The 18,811-nt window shown below is 34.3% G+C and overlaps 2 protein-coding genes and 1 long non-coding RNA gene across 6 annotated transcripts in view; 2 read left to right on the top strand and 1 right to left on the bottom strand.

Moving 5' to 3' along the window:
• Window positions 1-575: 575 nt before the first annotated feature.
• On the top strand, window positions 576-9,066 carry LOC132192704 (excitatory amino acid transporter 1-like). The gene is made up of 10 exons (XM_059612787.1): window positions 576-730; window positions 4,113-4,243; window positions 4,298-4,615; window positions 5,796-5,838; window positions 5,898-6,009; window positions 6,372-6,561; window positions 6,620-6,853; window positions 7,103-7,297; window positions 8,077-8,211; window positions 8,545-9,066. Exons 2-10 carry the CDS (start codon window positions 4,125-4,127, stop codon window positions 8,660-8,662), a joined length of 1,464 nt encoding a protein of 487 aa, XP_059468770.1. The 5' UTR covers window positions 576-730; window positions 4,113-4,124; the 3' UTR covers window positions 8,663-9,066.
• A 2,459-nt stretch (window positions 9,067-11,525) lies between these two features.
• Window positions 11,526-13,493, bottom strand: LOC132205780 (uncharacterized). 2 transcript variants are annotated; one of them, XR_009442721.1, is made up of 5 exons: window positions 13,341-13,493; window positions 12,970-13,087; window positions 11,832-11,980; window positions 11,672-11,767; window positions 11,526-11,616 (listed from the first exon to the last, which is right to left on the bottom strand). It is a non-coding gene; the product is annotated as an uncharacterized LOC132205780 (long non-coding RNA). The 2 variants fall into 2 exon arrangements; XR_009442720.1 differs by having other exon boundaries at window positions 13,320-13,493.
• Window positions 12,843-18,811, top strand: part of LOC132205778 (excitatory amino acid transporter 1-like) — a 36,666-nt gene continuing 30,697 nt past the window's right edge. For all 3 annotated transcript variants that reach the window (XM_059635047.1, XM_059635049.1, XM_059635050.1), the window contains exon 1: window positions 12,843-13,067. In XM_059635047.1, the coding sequence (XP_059491030.1) occupies window positions 12,994-13,067 (74 nt within the window). In that variant the 5' untranslated portion in view covers window positions 12,843-12,993. The remainder of the gene's footprint in view (window positions 13,068-18,811) is intronic.

Below are 18,811 nucleotides of genomic sequence, written 5' to 3' on the forward strand. Positions count from 1 at the left end.
ATAGGAAGTATCGAAAATTAATATTGAAACGCATTTCCGGTATTTATGCATCATTGTTTCTCAATGGACCGCGTTTCAAATGCCCAGCAGAAAAATACAAGTTTTGCTTATTTTAATCGTATAATTTTTTTAAAATAAATATTTCAATTGAATGATTTCTTGCTTGATTAATGATATATATATTATATAAAAAAAATATATTTTGAAATGTATATGAAATGCATTTTGAATATAAATTTTTAGTTTTCAGGCTAAAATTTTAATTTTTGAAATTGCCAGCAATATTTAACTCCATTGATAAAATTTTTTAGTTTTTTTTTTATTTGAGATGAGAGCTCAAAATTTAATCTCAAATTTTCACACTTTTTTTATACAAAATTTATAGCAGTCCTATATTTTTTAATCGTTCGGATGTTGATGAAAAATCGCGCCGAAACGGTCATTTGCGTCTGTTGAATGACGATGACCCAATATAAAACGACTGATGGATGAATTGGATTTGGCGAGGCTTCAGATCGGCGCTGCGGCGGCTGCTGCCAGTGGTGGTGGGTGGTATTTTGATCTCGGAGCGCGCGATGCATTCATTTGCTTAGTTAGTGGTCAGAGCTAGGCGATCGGCGGAGAGAGCAGCGGCTGCTTATTGTGTTTTGACGGGCAACTGCTAATTCGCAGTCTCCTCGTGCAAGCAAGGGTCCGCAACCAGACACGGTTAATTTGCGAGTACCAAAGGGTAAGCACAATTACACATGTGGAGATTAACAACGTTTTCATTCTGTTTGAAAAAATTGTTCAAAATATTTTAATATTAAAAAAGTAAAACTTTTAAATTTTTTTTTTTAGCAAGATCTACCAATTTATAAAAAGCTCCTAGTTTTATTTGTAGAGAATAAATTAATAAGATGGCCAATTAGTAAATTTGATAATTTAATTAGTTATAACGAAATTATAATTGTTTCAAAATAAAAAATTTCAACGAAGAGGCTTGTCAGTCACTAAAATTTAAGTTATTTCCATTTATTTTGTACTGCTGAATTTTTTTAATTAGTTTTGCAACTTTTGAAACAATAGAGTCGGCGCATAGTAAAGAGGGGGACAAACATGAATGACTCTGGTTTTCGTTTATGGGGCGGACGCGTCAGTTGAAAAATTCCATCTGCACAAAGAAGTGCCTCTGTGTGTTCATCTCAACGCTTCGGGCTTAAAATATGCAGTGAAAAAAAATGATGATGTCACTTGTGTGTGTGCAATAATAATAATATTCTTTCTTAATGGGCCTCTCAAGCGACTTATATAGCGATTGCTCAATCTGTATCACATGCGTTTGTCGAGGATTTTTTCTGCTCGATCTTAATCATATGAAAAGCAGGGCAGTCGAATTTACTGGTCCGAGCTGCGAATTCCGGTTTAATCGGTTTATCTTCAATTAAGTGAGCACTTTGTTGGCCCCGGTGCAAAGGGCATCTTTCTCTGGCGTAAAAAAGCAACGCCGGGGTCAAGCGGTTGATCTTATTATTATTGCAGAGAATAAGAGAGCAATTCTCTTGATTGAACAGAGAAGAAGAAATGGAGCCTTTTAAGTTGATGCAATAAAAATTGGACTTTTAGCTCGCGATGGGGGAAAAAGGTGATCTTCTAATTGTCACTGAAGAGCTAAAATGCTCAGTGCAGTACAAATTAATCATTTTGACGTTGAAATTTAGCATAATAAAATGACTTTATTAAAAAAAATCCCGATTTTATTTTATTTTTGCATATTTTTCTAGACTATGATTACTCATTTTTTCATGAGCTTGCCGAAATTGACATTTTGAATTTCAAAAGTTTATTTCACCTATTTAAGCAAATTTTGCCTCAATCAACGGCCTAAAACGCTAACCAAATCAATTTCTAAGTGATATTTTGTGAATGACCCTTAGGCTGATTTAATTTTAGTTATTTAAAAAAATCTAGTTTTTAGCAATTTTTATTTGGAGTTTTGGTTTTTTAAAGAACATGGCGTATTTTATAATAAGAGAGGCTGAGAGGAGACCCTAGAGAGGAGTGGAAAGACGAAATTAAGGACCATTTTAAATAGCTGCAAAACGTGAGCTCGTTGACCATGGCTCAAAATATCCTGAGAATAGATTTGATCTATATGCGCCCTTATTTCTTATACAATCACTAATTTTTCTTAACTACGAAACGCGGCCAATGCAAGGATTTTGGAAAAAAAAATACTTTTGAGAATTTCTATAGTTTACAATTTCTTTTAATATTTTTTCAGTTTGGCAGTAAAGGGTTAAAGACAAAATTTAATTATAAAAATTGATAAAATTAACGTTTGCATGGTTATCACTTTTGTTAAAATTGGAAAGCTTTTTGATGACAAAAACTAACTAATCTTGAAATTTGCTAGCGATTAGCCTCTGGATTTTTATTGATATTAGTAAGAAACTGGAATAATTTTTATCTCTGAAAACTATCTATAATTTTCAGGCAATTATAAGTTATAAGTGCACTCGCCACCAATATCCGGTTGAAATTATTCTCTATTATGTTAAAATATGTATAAGTTCATGTTAGTTGAAAAAATTTCAGTTGAGGTTTTAATTCATCTGGTGCTCATCATGTTGAATTAAAGCAACGGACCTTTATTCTTTGAAATAATAATGGTGTGTTTTAAAAATTGAAAATTTTGGAAGGTTTGATTTAGAAAAAAATATGTCTGCTTTTCACAAGTTTATTTTAATTTTTTTAAAGAAATTCTTTACCAAGGGTTGATTTATGGTGTTGAGATTGAAAATCTACTTTAACTCGATGAATTATTTGAGTCCTTTATTGCTTCGTAAAAAACTTAAATAACACATTGAGGAAAAGCCGAGTATATCAATTGAAACACCACGGAATTTATTTGAAGTTGCGTTAATTAACTTTGGCAAAATTCTAAATTTAAGAATTGCATTTCATTCTAAAATGGATTACAAAAGAAAAATGCAAAAAATATTTACACGAATATTTGCAACAATTCACGAAATAAAAAGTCCATTCATTGTCAGATCTGAAGTGTTTGTGTATCTCTGTCAGTGCAAATGAGCACATAATCAAGTTGTTGATTTTTTGCAAAGTTTATTCACTTGGGGCGCGCACGAGCCAGGCAGACTGACACAGATTCGTCGCGGCCGAGTGACGGTGCGGAATTTTGGGAAACGACCCCCCAGACAAAACGGAGTATTATTTATGTGCGAACCGTGGCGGCGGCGGGTCGTCAACACAACTGGCATTGTCCCAGCTAGCAGAGTGTGTAAATTTTCGTTAGCCTTTCACCCCGCGCGCGCGGGAATAACTTGCTTAGCCCCCGCTGCCAAAAGGCAAAATTAACCCGGCGCGGCGGCGCTCTCGGCAGGCGCGAAAATCCACAATTCCCGAAAAGCAAAATCCAGGTCAGCGTCGATTTAGTGGCGGCAGCTGCAGAAAATTTATTTGATTCACGTGTTTCAAAGAGAGGGATTTTGTTGCCAACAAGTGGGATTATGTGGAATTGAGAGACTTCGGAGAAAATGTGTGCCGATTTGATAAGCTACGAGAGTTACAGCATAAACGTCAGAATTATTATTAGACGGTTCTAAAATCTATGAAATTTCAACTCAATGTTTTAGTTTTAAGAAATTTTTTCATAATGTTAAATTAAATTTATTATGTTTTAGAAATAGAAAAAAACGGAAACATTAGAAAGTAATAAAGTTTTTCCCTCCAGAGTTTGAAACTGTTTAAAAAAAATTTAATAAGGAGTAACTTGAGATTTTATGTTTTTATTTCTTTTTCAGCGAAATAAATATGTAACTTTATTTTATTTTAGACTTTAAGATGCATAACTTTTAATGGATAATTGGTAATATTTTGAATGCCAGTAAAAAATTTTTTATTCAAAATAAATTTGTAAAATTTGGCAAAATCACCACTGAAAATGAAAATGGATTTAATTTTAATTTGGTGCAATAATTTCTCAAAATGTTGATAAAAGATAGAATGTTCCTTCACAAGCAATTTTGGTCTTTCTCAAATATAAAAATAAACTGTTCACAGATACCTGCGCATAAAAATTTGTGTTCATTGAACTAACTTGAATTTTTCAGGAATTTTCCAAAATGGGGACACCAACCCGAGAAAGCGTCGTAAAGGCGTTGAAGAGCAACGCACTGACTATTTTCACAATCTTAGGCGTTTTCGGCGGCGTCGTTTTGGGAATCAGTCTTCGCGCCTCAAGGTATACAAATTTAATTTAATTAATTCCCTCCCTTCAAAAATAAACTTATTCAAGGGAAGAGAAATGGACGCCGCGTGAAATCATGTACGTCAACTTCATCGGCGAGTTGTTTCTGCGGATGCTAAAGTCTCTGATCCTGCCGCTGATCGTGGCTTCCCTGATTTCCGCTATCGGCTCGCTCGACCTGAGTTTGTCGGGTCGAATCGGCGCCAGGGCCGTCACTTACTACATGACGACGACCGTGTGCGCAGTGGTGCTCGGAATCTTCTTGGTGCTCACCATCCACCCTGGCACAGGAGACTCCACGTCCATCGCCAGGGCTGGAACGTCTTACAATGGAACAACAGTCGATACCCTGATGGATTTGATCAGGTGAGAAAATTGGGGGAAAAAGATATAATTTTTGCTACGGATTTATTTTAATGGGGTTGAAATAGGTTTTTTAACCAACGCAGGAGCAATTTATGTAACAAAAAATTTATTATTATTTTTTTTTAAATTAAGTTTATATATATCATGTTAATTTTATTTTTATTACATAATCTTTTTTTTTATTTTTTTTTTAATTTTATTATATTTTATGGTTTTTTATTTTAAAATGTTTCAAAATATATTAAATTTTATAAGTTCATTTAAAATTTTACTTCATATTTATTAATAATTTCAAATATTCTGCCATATTTTTTTTAAAATAAAATTTAAATTTGTAATTATTTTTTCACATGTCTTTGCTTTTGAAGCAATTGAAAAATTACTGAAGTCATGTAGAGTCTTAATTTAGTAATTATTTGTCATTTTGTTAAATAAAATAAAGAAGTTCCACTTTGCAATTCTTTAAGTTGCTCAACTTCCGGGCTAAATCCGCAGAGGCGTGGGATTCGTCACTTTGCGAGCGTTGCCAACAAGTTGAAATTGGAGCCTTCGTACCCCTTTTCATTAATACATATATTTTTTGCTCCACTTGGTCTAGTTTGTGTGTTGGTCGCAAATGAACGTGGGAGTCGAGTTTCGCGAGCGAGTGTTCTGTCATAGTTGGCAGAGGCCGCGCGAGCAACAAGTGCATCTTTCCACATCAGCACAAATTATTCATTCCGTCCTCTGGGAATAGAAACAGATGCCGCCGCCCGATTGTTATATTAAAACATATACATGTTATAATAGTTGACGCTTTTCGTCGACTGACGCCACCTCTGGTTCAGAGCCGCTTTGCATTTCATTAATGAGCAAAAAACGGTGGCAAGCGGATGAAACGGAATTAATGTTTGACGGTTTATCATGAGAGCAAAGGGATAATAATATTTGTGTTTACAAAGTTGTTCAAGTTAAAAGCATAAAAAGTGCTAAAATGGAAAGTTTAGACATTTTTAATTATAATAAATTAATTATGAAATAAATTAATAATTGATTGACATCAAAGAAGATTTATAATTAGGTGGCTTTTTTCTATTAAAAATTTGAATCCTACCCTTTTTTCAAATATGATTTGTTATGTATTTTACAATGAAAAGTATACATTAAAATAAAATTTCAATCAGACTGATATAAATTTCAGGAAGATGTTCCCACCCAACATTGTCCAGGCTTGCATTTTCCACGTAAGAAAAATTATTTACATCTAAATAAATTTTGTATCTAATTAGCCTTTGATTGATAGTATCGTACTGTTCTCAAAGCCCCAGAGATTCCGCCGGCACCTATAATTAATGAATCATCACTGTTGGCTATAGTAAATGAAGATGGATCGGCAATTGATCCCACAAATCCTCGTAAGTTTAAAAAAAAAAAAAATTTAAATAATAAAATATCCTGGGTTTAATAACTTTTATTGAAACTTACTAGAACAAAGAATTTAATTTTATTGATTGTTTTTCCAAGTCAAATTATTTTAGAACCAAATATTTTTCTGTTTTATTTTTTTTTTCTAATAAAATATTTTTAAATTTGTTTATAAATTTTTGATGGAAAAATTAATATGGCTTATTTATATTTAAATTCTACTCATTTAACAATTTAATTTAAATAATTATCTGACCCATACATAAATTAAAAGTTTTTTAATCAATTTAATTTTGCAACTTTCCGTAGACATATTAATTATTTGATATTAATTAAATTTGCCTTTTACCAGCACCAGCCAGTTTGCTTGACTGGGAAATTTCGCATGAATACGCTCAGGGCACCAACATTATGGGTCTGGTTGTGTTCTCCACTGTCATGGGCATGACTTTGGGCAAAATGGGACACAAAGGAGCACCTCTGTTGGCTTTCTTCACTTGCGTCAGCCAGGCAATGATGATCATCACTGGCTGGGTTATTTGGTAATTTTCAAAAAAATTACTTGTATAATATGAATATTTGAATATTTTTGCTGCCAAGGTTTTCACCCGTTGGCGTCATGTTTTTAATTGCGGCCAAGATTTTGGAGATGGACAGCTTTGGCGTTATCGTCGGCCAACTGGGCATGTACTATCTGACCGTCATGATTGGAATTTTCTTCCACGGCTTCGTAGTTCTGCCGATCATCTACGTCGTCTTCACTCGAACGCTGCCCTTCAGATTTATCGGAAATATGGCGCAAACTTTGGCCACTGCATTCAGTACGGCTTCAAGGTGTGATTAATATAAAAAGTTTCACAAATTGTTCTAAAAGAAAAGTATTGATTAAACAAATTGTCTATTGTTTATTTTACTCAATTAATTGCACAAAAAATTAAGAAACTTGAAAAATGAGCAGAAAGTGTTGAAAATAATATGTTAATTTAAAACTATTTAAAATTAAATTGTTGATATTGAAAGGATTAATTTTACTATTGAAAATTATTTTTGAATATATCAATTGTAAATAATTTTTTATTTTAGTTCTGCGACTTTACCAGTGGCAATTGCAGCCTTAGAAGAGAAAAACGGCATTGATCCCCGCGTGGCCCGATTTGTGATGCCCATTGGGGCCACCATCAACATGGACGGCACCGCCCTGTATGAAGCCGTAGCCGCTATTTTCATTTCCCAAGTACGAAACGTGCCTTTGTCACTTGGAAACATCATTGCAGTCAGGTAAGAATGTCAAATGTAAAAATCACGTTCATTTAATTGAGGTCTAAATTTTAATAAATTTGATCAGACGTTCAATATCAAAGTGAACAAAGGTTGGGATGAAAAAAGTTGATTTTTGATGGGCAATGAATGAATGTTTTACAAAATACACAAATTTGTTTATTAGATTTTGCAACTATAAAATTTTTTAACAGATAAATTTGAAAGGAGCTCAATCTATTGAAAAACTCAAAAAGTGAAGAAAATGCTGTGATGTTTTGAATCTAGAATTTTTATACGAAGCACTGTAAACACAACTTTATTAGTGCTATACGCTTGGTTTTTTAACACAAAAAGTTAAAAAAGTTCGTCTTTAATCAAATACTCTCAACCCTTTGATAACTTTAATTATTTAAATTAAATGCTTTTCAAATTCTCTTTTACATTCAAGGAGAAATTTAATCCGTTTGGCTCATTCAAAACTAGTGTTTTTTTAATCTTTTTAATGAAGTAAAAAGTCCAATTAGGATTGAAAGCCCGGGTATATCACAAAGGCATTCACTGCACGTTCCACGATTTAATCAAAGAGCTCTCGTTTGATCGACTCGCGCCAGTCAATCGCAGAATCGGACACGGTCAGCAGAACACCGATAATAGCCTATCTATTTTCCGGTCGGCCGTTCCGCCGCCAATCAAACGCACATTGATTTTTTCCGCGAAAGAAAAAAGTGAAAGGTCCATTGATCTGCAAGCTGGAAAGGAAAAGGAAGCGGCTCTGATTTGCATCTTTTTTTTGGCAGTATCACAGCAACGGCCGCGAGCATCGGAGCAGCCGGCATTCCGCAGGCCGGCTTGGTCACCATGGTGATGGTGCTGGACACCGTCGGCCTGCCAGCAGAGGATGTCACCCTCATCCTGGCCGGAGACTGGCTTTTGTAAGTTAAAAATAAATCATTTTTAATAAGGCAGGAAACATAACCCTGGTAGAATGTTAAAAACTTAATTGGCCCCGTTAATTTAGATTTTCATCTTCGGATATTTTTTTTTTTTTTTTTTTTTTTTTATCAAAAACGGTCCTTTGTGAAAGTTTGTATTTTTGTTCTTCTTAAAAACATGCATTTCCATCTAAATTCAAAAATAAAATCATCAAAATGGACTGAATGACCAAAATAGAAACTTAAATTTAAAAAAATCACTCATTTTTCTCAAAATACTTATATATTTGTCTTCTTTGTGAAACGTAAGTTATTCCGATTGATTCTTTTCAGGGACCGTTTCCGAACGATGATCAACGTTCTGGGCGACTCGCTGGGCGCGGGGCTGGTGAACCACTTGAGCAAGCGCGAGCTGGAGAACGTGCCTGTGGCCGTGGAGCTGGAAAAGTGACCCGCTCGCCGCCGTCCTCCCAACAGCCGCCGAATCTGATTTATTCCGCCAAGACAAACTCGAAAAAAGTTATATACCCCGAGAGCAGCAGCAGTTTTCTCATGCAAATGAGTTGCGAACAGCAAAGTTTGTAATTTTCCGAAACGCTCTAAAACGCTTTCCTCTTTTTCTCTCTCTCTCTCTCTCGCTCGTCACAAAAAGGGCGAAAAGAGTGCATCGAGAATTACGTATTCAAGAGGCGCTCTTTCTCTTTTCCGTATATAAAAAGCAGTTCTTCTACTTATTCAGTGTCACATCGGCGGTAGCAAACTTGGCTCTACATTTTTGCCGGCAATGCTAAAATAAAAAGATTGCACTCGGAAATGGAATCGAATAAAGCAGCAGAATATGCGAGTTAAACCGAGGCTAATTCTATTTTCCTTTATCTTCCATCCTCCAGTTGCGTGCAAATCCGCTTAAAACTTTTCTGGTTGACAATGAATTCTCTTGAAGAAATTCAAGAACAATGACCACATTTATTGCCACTTAAACTTTTAGTTGCTATATAAAGTAGATTAATTTAATAAGATTAAATTCACGTAACAATTCTAAGCTAAAATATTCTCTTAAATCAATTTGACCTCTTTTATTACAAAGTATTTTAAGCCAAAATTGAAATAAAAAATGAGACCCACGTCACACAAATAGATACGGCATTGAAAAACAATTAAACTTTTTAAAATCAAAATTCAACCAATCGTTGGGGATATGTACACATCTTTTTGTTTTCATATTTATTGCGCATTTCTATTGAAAAATTCAATAGAATTAATTGCAGATCTTTAAATTAATTATCTTATTATTTTTTTTTCAATAAAAGCATGATATTACAGCCTGTAATTTACAGGGGATATGTTACATATCTGATACATGAATAAGGCCAAAAGGACACGCAAAATTTTGAGTTTGAGACCTCAAAACAGGCATTTGGAATGCAAAAAAAGTTTTTAATCTGTGAGGAGTGCATGTATATAACTTTGAAATGCAATAAATTACCCCAAGCTTTTTATCATTTTAATTTTCATTTTTAAATAAAATTTAAAGGCTTACTTTTTGGAGGACTTTGAGTTCAAACAAAAGAGATCATATTTGATAGAGCTTGTTTTACATGGGACATGGGGGATTTTATGATTAAAAAAAGAGTTAAGTTATTCATTTAGAGTAAGAGAAACGTACTTATTGGAGAGAATTCGGCCCTTAGGATAATCCTATTCAAATTATTAATGTGGAATTCTCTGTTCAATAAAAAAGCATTTTATATTGTTTGCAAGTGTAAAATAATAAAACATTTTAGTTTTACTATCATAAAATTTTACCGATTTTCCCCCTTTTTTACTAGCTAACCTTATTGTTGTAAAATTTGTCTTATCATAAGAATTTCCAGTTTGACCTTGTTTGATAAAATCTGGTTATATTTTGGGTAAGGGGAAAAGGGCTATTTTTTAGGTTCAAATATGTTGAGATATTTGTTAAAAATGTCCCAAACTAAATTTCTTTTAAAAAACCAAAATTTTTTTAAAAATTAGAATTTAAATCTGTGAAGAAGTAACAATATTAGAGTAAAATTTCAGTTCTTGAAAAAAATCATTTGGATATCTAAAAATGTTAATGTTAATGTTAATATTAACATTTAATTCACTCTTCTTTTGTCGTTTTTCAGCAAACTTATTATTTTGAAGAAAATTTAAGTACTTTCAAAACGTTATTACAAATCCTCTCCAGGTAGATTTATATGTAAATATTTCACTGCTTTTTCCACTCGACTTATTCAAAAGATTGCATTTTTCCATGGCAATAAATACGCTTGGAAAACACGCCAGGAGCGACAACGAGAAACAGTTTTTCTGGTGTGCGAAATTTAATAAAGCCACTCGGCGACGGCGGGAAGTGTGTCACACAGGGAAAAGAAATCCGGCGCGGCAATGATGAGGGAAAAATCCGCAGAAAAACGGCGAAGACGGCTGGTTTATCACGCTGGCGAAATTACGCCCCAAGAGAAAAAGGGCTATATTATATATAGGTGTATAAAAATCGGGTTCGCGCGCGCTGCAAGGAGTAATGATGCTGCGCACCAACTCAAGCGAAACTGATAAGCTCCCCGAGATTTATTTGCCAGGGTGGTTTGTTCGCTTTGGCAGCCCCCGTTCGCTGCTCGTCCCCTACACGCACACATACAAACCATCCCGGCGAACACACTTATTTGCTCGTTGCAAAATTATACACCCCGGGGCGTCTCGTCCATTCTTTGGCAGAGCCCAAATCGTGGCTCAGAAACTCGACTGGAAAATTTCGCTCCCCTCCAGTTGTGCCACAACTCGGACCCTTTCAAAATGCAGCTTAATAATTTCATGACGATTAGAAACTTTGAATGAACTGATAAGTTGGAAAATATCATCAAGTTAATTTTTTTTTCAGATTCAATAAATTGATATATTTTTTTTAAATTTTATCAGATAACATTAAGGCTTTAGTAAAATAGTTCTTTTCCAAAAATAGTCAATTTAAATCGCGTCAGCGCAATTAAAAATTCGGACGCAAAAATAATCCTTGTTAATAATAATAATATTAATAAAATTTCTAGCATAAATAAAAAAAAGAATAAGCAGTTTAAAAAATATTTTTGTTGTTTTGTTGTGCTGCAGTTGCAGTCAAAATTGCAGAAATAATTTAATATTGTTATTTAAATCATTTTTTTTTCAATATGTCTGACATCCAGATTTTATTTTTTCCGCAACTCCTTTTTGCAATAGATATAATTGCAATGTTTTTATTTAAAATTTTATTTTTTTGATAAAAATATTGATTAAAAAAGATGTTTTCTTACCTTTGAAGTAAAAAAAGTATGACTCTTCATGTCTTCATTTTGCGGAGACGGCTAAGGAAGCATCGATATATGATGAAATCCAGCTTCAAAACTAAAACAGAACATCTTGATAAACGAGGCATCAGTCGCTGTTGTCTGTATCATACTTTGATGGAACACTGCAGAAATATTTTTATATTTTTCAATGAGATTTAAACCGGCAAAGCTCCTTTTTCCACGTTATTTGTGCTCTTCTGTGGAACCTAATCATAAGAATGGAGTCAGTTAAGTATACACATATCAGTTAAGTTAAATATATTTACATACTCTGGTGGCAGAAGAGGATGACGAGGCTTCATGAAACGATGCAACAGGAGTGGAATTCGTTTTGATTGTTTTTTTCTGCGCTGATATCGACAGTTGCCTGCCAACCACATTCCTTTTGCATTCCTTCCTCCATTCAGCAGCACCAGTCGCTAATAATGGGAGAATATTACATACTTTAAAAAAAGTTTTATTATTATGCAAATAAAATAGACGAGCAGAATTCAAATATCCAGCTGTTCAATTGATTTAATGTAAGTGTCGTGTTTCTAATGTTGGCAAATAAATTATTGCTTTTTCAGTTAGGGCCTCCTTTTCTCAGCTGAAATATTAACAAATTTACTCATAGAATTTGGGATATCTAGTATTATTTTCTTTGGCAGTTTGCAGTAAAAAAATCAATAGAGTAAAATTAAAAGAAGCGGAATAATTATATGTAATTTTTGCGTCTCGCTTGTTATAAAAATTATACAGATGGGTCAAAGAATTTTTAATACATCAATTTTTAACTTCAAATGATAATTTGGGTCTTCTGTTTATTATTATTTACTTCAAAAAAACATGTATATTTTTTAATATCAACCTATTGTCCCAGAATCAACCACAATATGAGCCCAGTAATTAACATCCTCCTGAATAATGATCAATTTTCCAATTTCACACTTTTGCAAACATTTCAATTATCCGATATCTAAAAAAAATTCCTTGACTTACTTCACATTATTTTGCAAGCCCTTGTACAAAAAAATCCAATAATGACGCACCCTCTTCCCAATTTTTCAAAAAAATCCAAATTTTTCCTTGCTGCAATAACCATTACGCGCTTTTCGCAGGTCTCGGCGGTGGTAAAAAAAAAAGTGAGATCGACGTGAAAACAATGGCAGTTCCCGCGGGCCGCGGCCGGAGGCGGCAGCGGAGGCGGTCGGCTGGGCGCACACGCGCGACTGCAAAGGTAGGTGGTGTGGTTGGCAGGCGGGTGCGCGCGCGAGAGAGGCATTCATGGTCGCGAACGAACGAACGAACGCCGCCGTTGCTCCGAGCGCTGACCAGCCTTCCCTCTGATCGTTGTCAGCTGGCACCGGAGACGCCTCGCAGTCTCCTGAGTGCCGCCCCCACGCTCCAGCTGGATTTGCAACAGTACCTGCGAGACCTGGAGCTCATCAGGATGGACTCGGCCAGGGACAACCTGAGCACCGACGACAAGGATGAAGACAACGCCGGACCATCTCAGCAACTTCTGTGAGTATTTTCACATCTTCCTATTTTGAAAAAAATTCAAATTTGGTGACATCTTTAACTTAAAAAAACTTATATATTTTATAAATGAGAAAAGAAAAATATTTATGGAAGTTCACCGAAGAATTTAATTGGAATTGAAAATAGGGCTGAAATTTTATGCTTCAAAGACCCAAATGATGGAATCTTATCAAAGTCTTGAAACAATGTAACTTATAAAAAATATTAAATTAAATAAGAACTTTAAAGACTTACTTGAAAAAATCATTTTTGCACCTCGCTCTCGGAAATCACATCACCTCATTGCCACTGTTGCGTCCACTCAGTGTGTCCCTTTTTTCCATCTTATCTGCACGGCGCCCACGGCTGCAGGCAGCGCTCGCAGTGTTTTTTTGCAACTCGCAGGTGATAATTGCTCTCTCGCACTCTCGTTCTCTCTGCTCACTGTTCGAAATCATCGCTGGCGGCCGGCTGCAGTTAATTGCTGTTTTTACCAAGCCCATGCCGACCGAAGGTCAACAAACAAGACGCATCTCGAGCGTAAAATGAGCTAGAAAATTTGCATAAAAAACGCGTAAAATCAATTTTGAAATTTGTAACGGGGAAAGCGCTTTTGGAGATTTCTAGAACTATAAAAGCTCATTTTATGACTTGCATAAACATAAAAACGGGTGCAGTTAAATGACCTTGTTGCCTAATAAATAAATCCAATTGGATTTTAAGGAATAAAATATCTTTATTTATTCATTAATATAAGAACTGATATTATCTCGAGAGGTTCCATTTCATAAAATTGCAGGTCGTGACAACTTTCAGAAGATCACAATTCCAAAGATGAGGTCCTGATAGAACTTTGCATAACGATTAAAACGCTTTGTAGACACTTATTTTAAGATTACGAAAACGGCATTCGTTACCCACATGAGGGAAAAATTTGAAAATTAATAGCTTGGTCAATTTTGATCTTAATATTAATTTCCCCACATTTAATTATTTTCATTTTTCAAAGGGTTTTGAGATCATTTAAAATTTTTATTGCACTTTTAATACCAAAGTCTTTATGAAAATCAGATGGGAATAACTTTTCACATAAAATAGTAACGATCACTTAATTTTATTTATTATGTTGATAATCAACGCTTCAATCATTTTACATTAGATTTTATGTGTCAACCTTGAATTACGGAGCCAATCAATCACGTTGCGCAATTCCCTTGTGGAGGAAACTCGTTCGCTCTGCTTGCATCTCGCTCGAACGGGTTAAAACTCTCACTCTCAATGATGATCTTGGAGGACGTGAAAAAAGACAGTCGCTCACACACCGCTTTTGAGTGCACTCACTCGGCTCTCGTCTCTCTGCTACTTTTTGTTTGTGTAATTTTGCGTGATAAGTGCGCGCGGCGAGTTTATCAAGCAGCACTCCGCGAGTACATAAAGAGTAACTATCTGCGGCACAAAATCTCTAGGCCAACACGCACTCTCAACATTTGTTTGTGTGCAGCATCCTGATGTTTGATTTATGACCGGAATAAAAAAAAAAGAAAAACGTGAATGGAGAGATAAATTGAAGATAGTATATGGCGCGTTCGTGGAATTCTCTCTATGACGTACAAATTTGATTTTGATTGGTCGTTTTCGAGGCAACAAAGTATTTTAAAATCAAGGCTATAATGTGAAAAGGCGTGTCAAATGAATTATTCATGAGCCCGCATCAACGTCTTCTTGAGACGCAGCGAGCAGATTAAATTACAAGTGCGATGAATTTTGTTTCATATATTATGACTTTGTGCAACATGCTACTCCACTTTAATAAACGGATAAGCTTTATTATCGTGATGCTTTTGAAATCTGATATACCAGCGAATATAGCCAACTAAGCAAAGCATTTCATTCATTTGTCTGGCTATAAAATCAGATCTGATTTTAATTTTAACTCCTATTCGGATTTCAGGAAAGAAAGATGACACGATTGATTTTTTAAATAATGAGAGCGTTTAATTGCTAAAAATTTCTTTTTGCTTGAAAGATATGAGAAAAATATAATTAATAATCCTTAATGATTGTTTATTTTATCAAGAGAAAGGAAAAACCGGGAATGGCAAATGATTTCAACTTGGTGTCAACAAATAATTGTGCTATGATAGAAAATCATGTAAAACTTTTACTCGTTTTATAATTTTTGAAAACCATTTAATTATTTAAAATCCTGACATTCATATGAGCTTAAAAATTTGCCAGCAATCCTGGTCATAATAAATTTAAAAACTGCCACAGAGACATATTTTACTCAAAAATTCGAAATAAAAATTCTGAGAGTAAATTTGATTTTGTTTTGCATCCTAAAATTTATTTATTTGGATGAGTTCATGTATGGGGCATAGTTGCCCTAAATTCGAACCCAATAAACATATCTTGAACCTAAAATATATCGATCGATGGTTTCAATGTCCTTTTATGTGCTAGATAAACTGAAAGTAAAAATGAAACATGTGTATAAATTTAACTGTTTTTAATTTATAATTTTCAACTTACAATTTGAATTTTGGCAAGAACAAAAACTTATTAGACTCAATATGCTATTTTTTCAATTTGAAATGAATTCAAAGCATTTCAGAAAAGAATGTGGCTCATAAAATACCTTAAAACTCCGTAAAAATATAACATAATTTAATTAAATTTTTCAACAGAAAAAAAAGAGCTTTTCGTAATGTTCCATAATATTAATTGAACGCATGCCAAAATTTGAATATCTCTTGAATTTAATTATGTTATCTTACTGCAATTTTATCTTCCTACAATTACTTTAATCCTCGCATGATCCATTACATTTGATTAGGTAGTACAAAATTTAGTGGCTGATATGTAAAAAGCTTTTAGATAAATGAGTACATTCTCAATGAATCAAAGCTGTCAAAATTAGAAATATTTATATTTACAAAAAAATTGACCAAAAATAAACGATGCAAAATATTGCAATCAACTGGCAAAATTTGAGCGCCATGAATGGCGGCCTGGATGATTTTAATCAAGCCGAATGTGCATGACCATGTACTTTGAGGCAGCAACAGAGCGCCGAAATTAAAAAGCACGTTTTTCGCAGGCTGGTGATGGATGAGCGAGGGAAACGGCGGGGATTCTCATCGCGAAAGCAGGGGTTGGTGTGATTCAAAAACTGCGCGAGGCTGCAGGCTCGGCGTGTAATCTGTTAATCCCCTTTTCACGGCATCAACTTGATTAGATGAGCTCGCTCGCTCTTGCCGGCGCTGATTAAATCCACTCTGGCGCAGCCGAAAATCTGCACCCATTGTCTCGCGAATAATGCAAATGCGATACAGCCGGGCGATAATTACGCCCGCGCCCAAAGTGGCGACAGCCCGATGATTTCTGATTCATCCCCGGCAGCCCAGGGAAGTCCGCCACTCATTCATTCCAGCGCGGCCGACCTTTCCGCACTTTAATCCCTACGGAGCTCGGGTTCCGACGGAGGAGCAATAATTTCTGCAGGAATATAAAGTGACAGACCTGTGGGCGAGAGGTCTTATGACGGATTTTCAGTATTGATTGGCTCGCCTAAAAGGGAACCTTAAAGAGGAACTTTTTTTTAAACCATTTTTGGACTCCAATTTTTATTAAGAAAAATTTTCAAATTTCAATTATTTTCTGTTTTGAACAAACTCTCAATCAGTTAGAAAGATTCGAATTTTAGTTTAATTAAATAAAGCATTATTTATTTGTTACTTCCAGTGATTATTCAAAAATATGTGTAAAAAGCATTGGATTAAATTAACTATTTGATTTATTTTTCATTGATAATTTAAAAACTGAGATTATAGAGTTTATTTTTGAAACGACCAAATGTGGTTTTACTGCTATAAAAATAACCAATTTTTTTTTTTTAAATTCAAGTTTCTTAAAGAATAAAATTTTGGCGAAGAGTAAATAGGGGCTTAATTGATCTTTTTGACCCTTTGTAAAGGAGCAGTTTTGATTGCAACAATGAAAAACAATCAAACAATGAATTGCCTTATTTGACTTTATCAGAAGCCCATCCAGTTTAAATAATCTGATTAATCAATTTTATTTGTGTAAGATTAATTGATGTACTTCTTTTTCTTGCTCTTTTTAAACGGCTCAATTGAATTTTCTCAAATTTGATGCAAGGAAGATAAAGAAAATTTTGGAAATAAAAAAGTGAGGGAGAATTGAACAATCAGCTAAACTTCTCTTTAGTATGATGTATGATTCACTATGAGGAAAACTACTGGTTGTTGCATTTTTGAAGTTTCAAAATATTACAATTAATTAAAAAACTAAGGGTCAAAGGAAATGTTTTTTTTTTCTATTGTCTTGCGAATGTTGAAATTGTGAATCAGAATATTGTTTAATTCTCTTTTGATCGTTGAGAAAAAGAACGATTTGTATTCTAAAGTTGCAAGATTAAAAGGTGATCTTATTAAAAAATTTTGTAATTTCTTTTTCCGAATTGTTGAAAAAAAATTAGCATTGAAAGACATAATTCAGAGGTTAACATTGAATTATTGGTCAAAAAGGCATGATTACTAGCAACGAACTTTACTCTAAAAAAGGGTAAATCATTTTTATGAAAAATTAAAATTAAGGGCCAAGTTATAGGTTGGAAGCCAGTTATAATTTTCCCTCTGTTTCTTACCAAATTAATGATCCGAGTGTCACCATTTTAAATTTTTTTTTTTGCTTCATTGCTAAATGCTTAAATGTGTTTTGGGTTTATAGTGGACAGAGTGGTGGTTTTCCCTGGTAATTCGAATAATGGAAAGCGAAAGATTATCAGGAGCGAGTCGTGAGCCAGTCAGTGATTCAGACGGAGCCTCAAGTGTCCCATTGAATGGAGAGGATTTGCGCCGTGTGACACAGTTTCACTCTTGCTCGCTCTCTCGCTCTCCACTCTATCTCGTAAAATGCAACCCCTGAGCGAGCGCGGGCGAAAAAGCTCGTCCCTCACAAAGGGAGCTGCTGGAATCAACCCTGCTTGAACTGAATTCCCCGGCCAACAGACCATCGATTCTTGCCACACTATTATTTTCTGATGTTTTTCGCTCGTTAGATGGAAAAAGAGCGATTGCACTCTCTTGCCTGCACGTTTTTTCCTCCTCGTCTTTGTTGGTCGCGGCCTTTGATCTCCCCGATCGCCAGTTGATTCCCAGTAAAGGTGCCAATCAACAAGAGAGGTGGTGAAATACTGCAATTCTTTATTCACAAGCGCTGCTTGAGCTACTTTCCTAAGCTCTCTAGTTTAACTTGGTTTTCAGCTCGTCAAAAGTACAGCCGATCTTTTTCAAGTTGTCTTCAATTTCAAAATTACAATTTTTTACTTCATATAATTATTCTGTTTTAAAATTGTTTTATTAAATGCTGTACAAATTATTTTAAATGTAGTTAACTGATAATTTTCCAACAAAATTTTTAATTTTTATCATAAATGCCAGCTTTTTAGTTGCAAATGAATATCTTCTGGATTTAGTCAGAGAGTAGGCATAATTAATAAAAAAATTTCTTTATTTTGAAACAATTTCTAATTAAATATGATAAATATCAATTAAAATGATTTGTTGACAAAAATTGTATTTATATGGTGGTTAAATTTTCTTTTGGGTAAGGTCATAATTATATACCATAGTTTATTTATTTGAAGTAATAGTTTTTCTAAAAATAATCCTGTAAGAAATGTTTTAATCTTTCAGAAATCTCAAACAAGAAACTATATTTTT

The sequence above is a fragment of the Neocloeon triangulifer genome, unplaced genomic scaffold, assembly GCF_031216515.1.
Source record: "Neocloeon triangulifer isolate White Clay Creek 2 clone unplaced genomic scaffold, ASM3121651v1 ptg000003l, whole genome shotgun sequence".
Classification (NCBI taxonomy): domain Eukaryota; kingdom Metazoa; phylum Arthropoda; class Insecta; order Ephemeroptera; family Baetidae; genus Neocloeon; species Neocloeon triangulifer.

What these genes read in the sequence shown, in the direction of transcription:
- LOC132192704 (XM_059612787.1), top strand. Translation starts at nt 4,125, where the DNA reads ATGGGGACACCAACCCGAGAAAGCGTCGTAAAGGCGTTGAAGAGCAAC. An exon ending in ATCAGTCTTCGCGCCTCAAG is followed by an intron (nt 4,244 to 4,297) that starts GTATACAAATTT and finishes AACTTATTCAAG; the next exon opens with GGAAGAGAAATGGACGCCGC. An exon ending in ACCCTGATGGATTTGATCAG is followed by an intron (nt 4,616 to 5,795) that starts GTGAGAAAATTG and finishes TATAAATTTCAG; the next exon opens with GAAGATGTTCCCACCCAACA.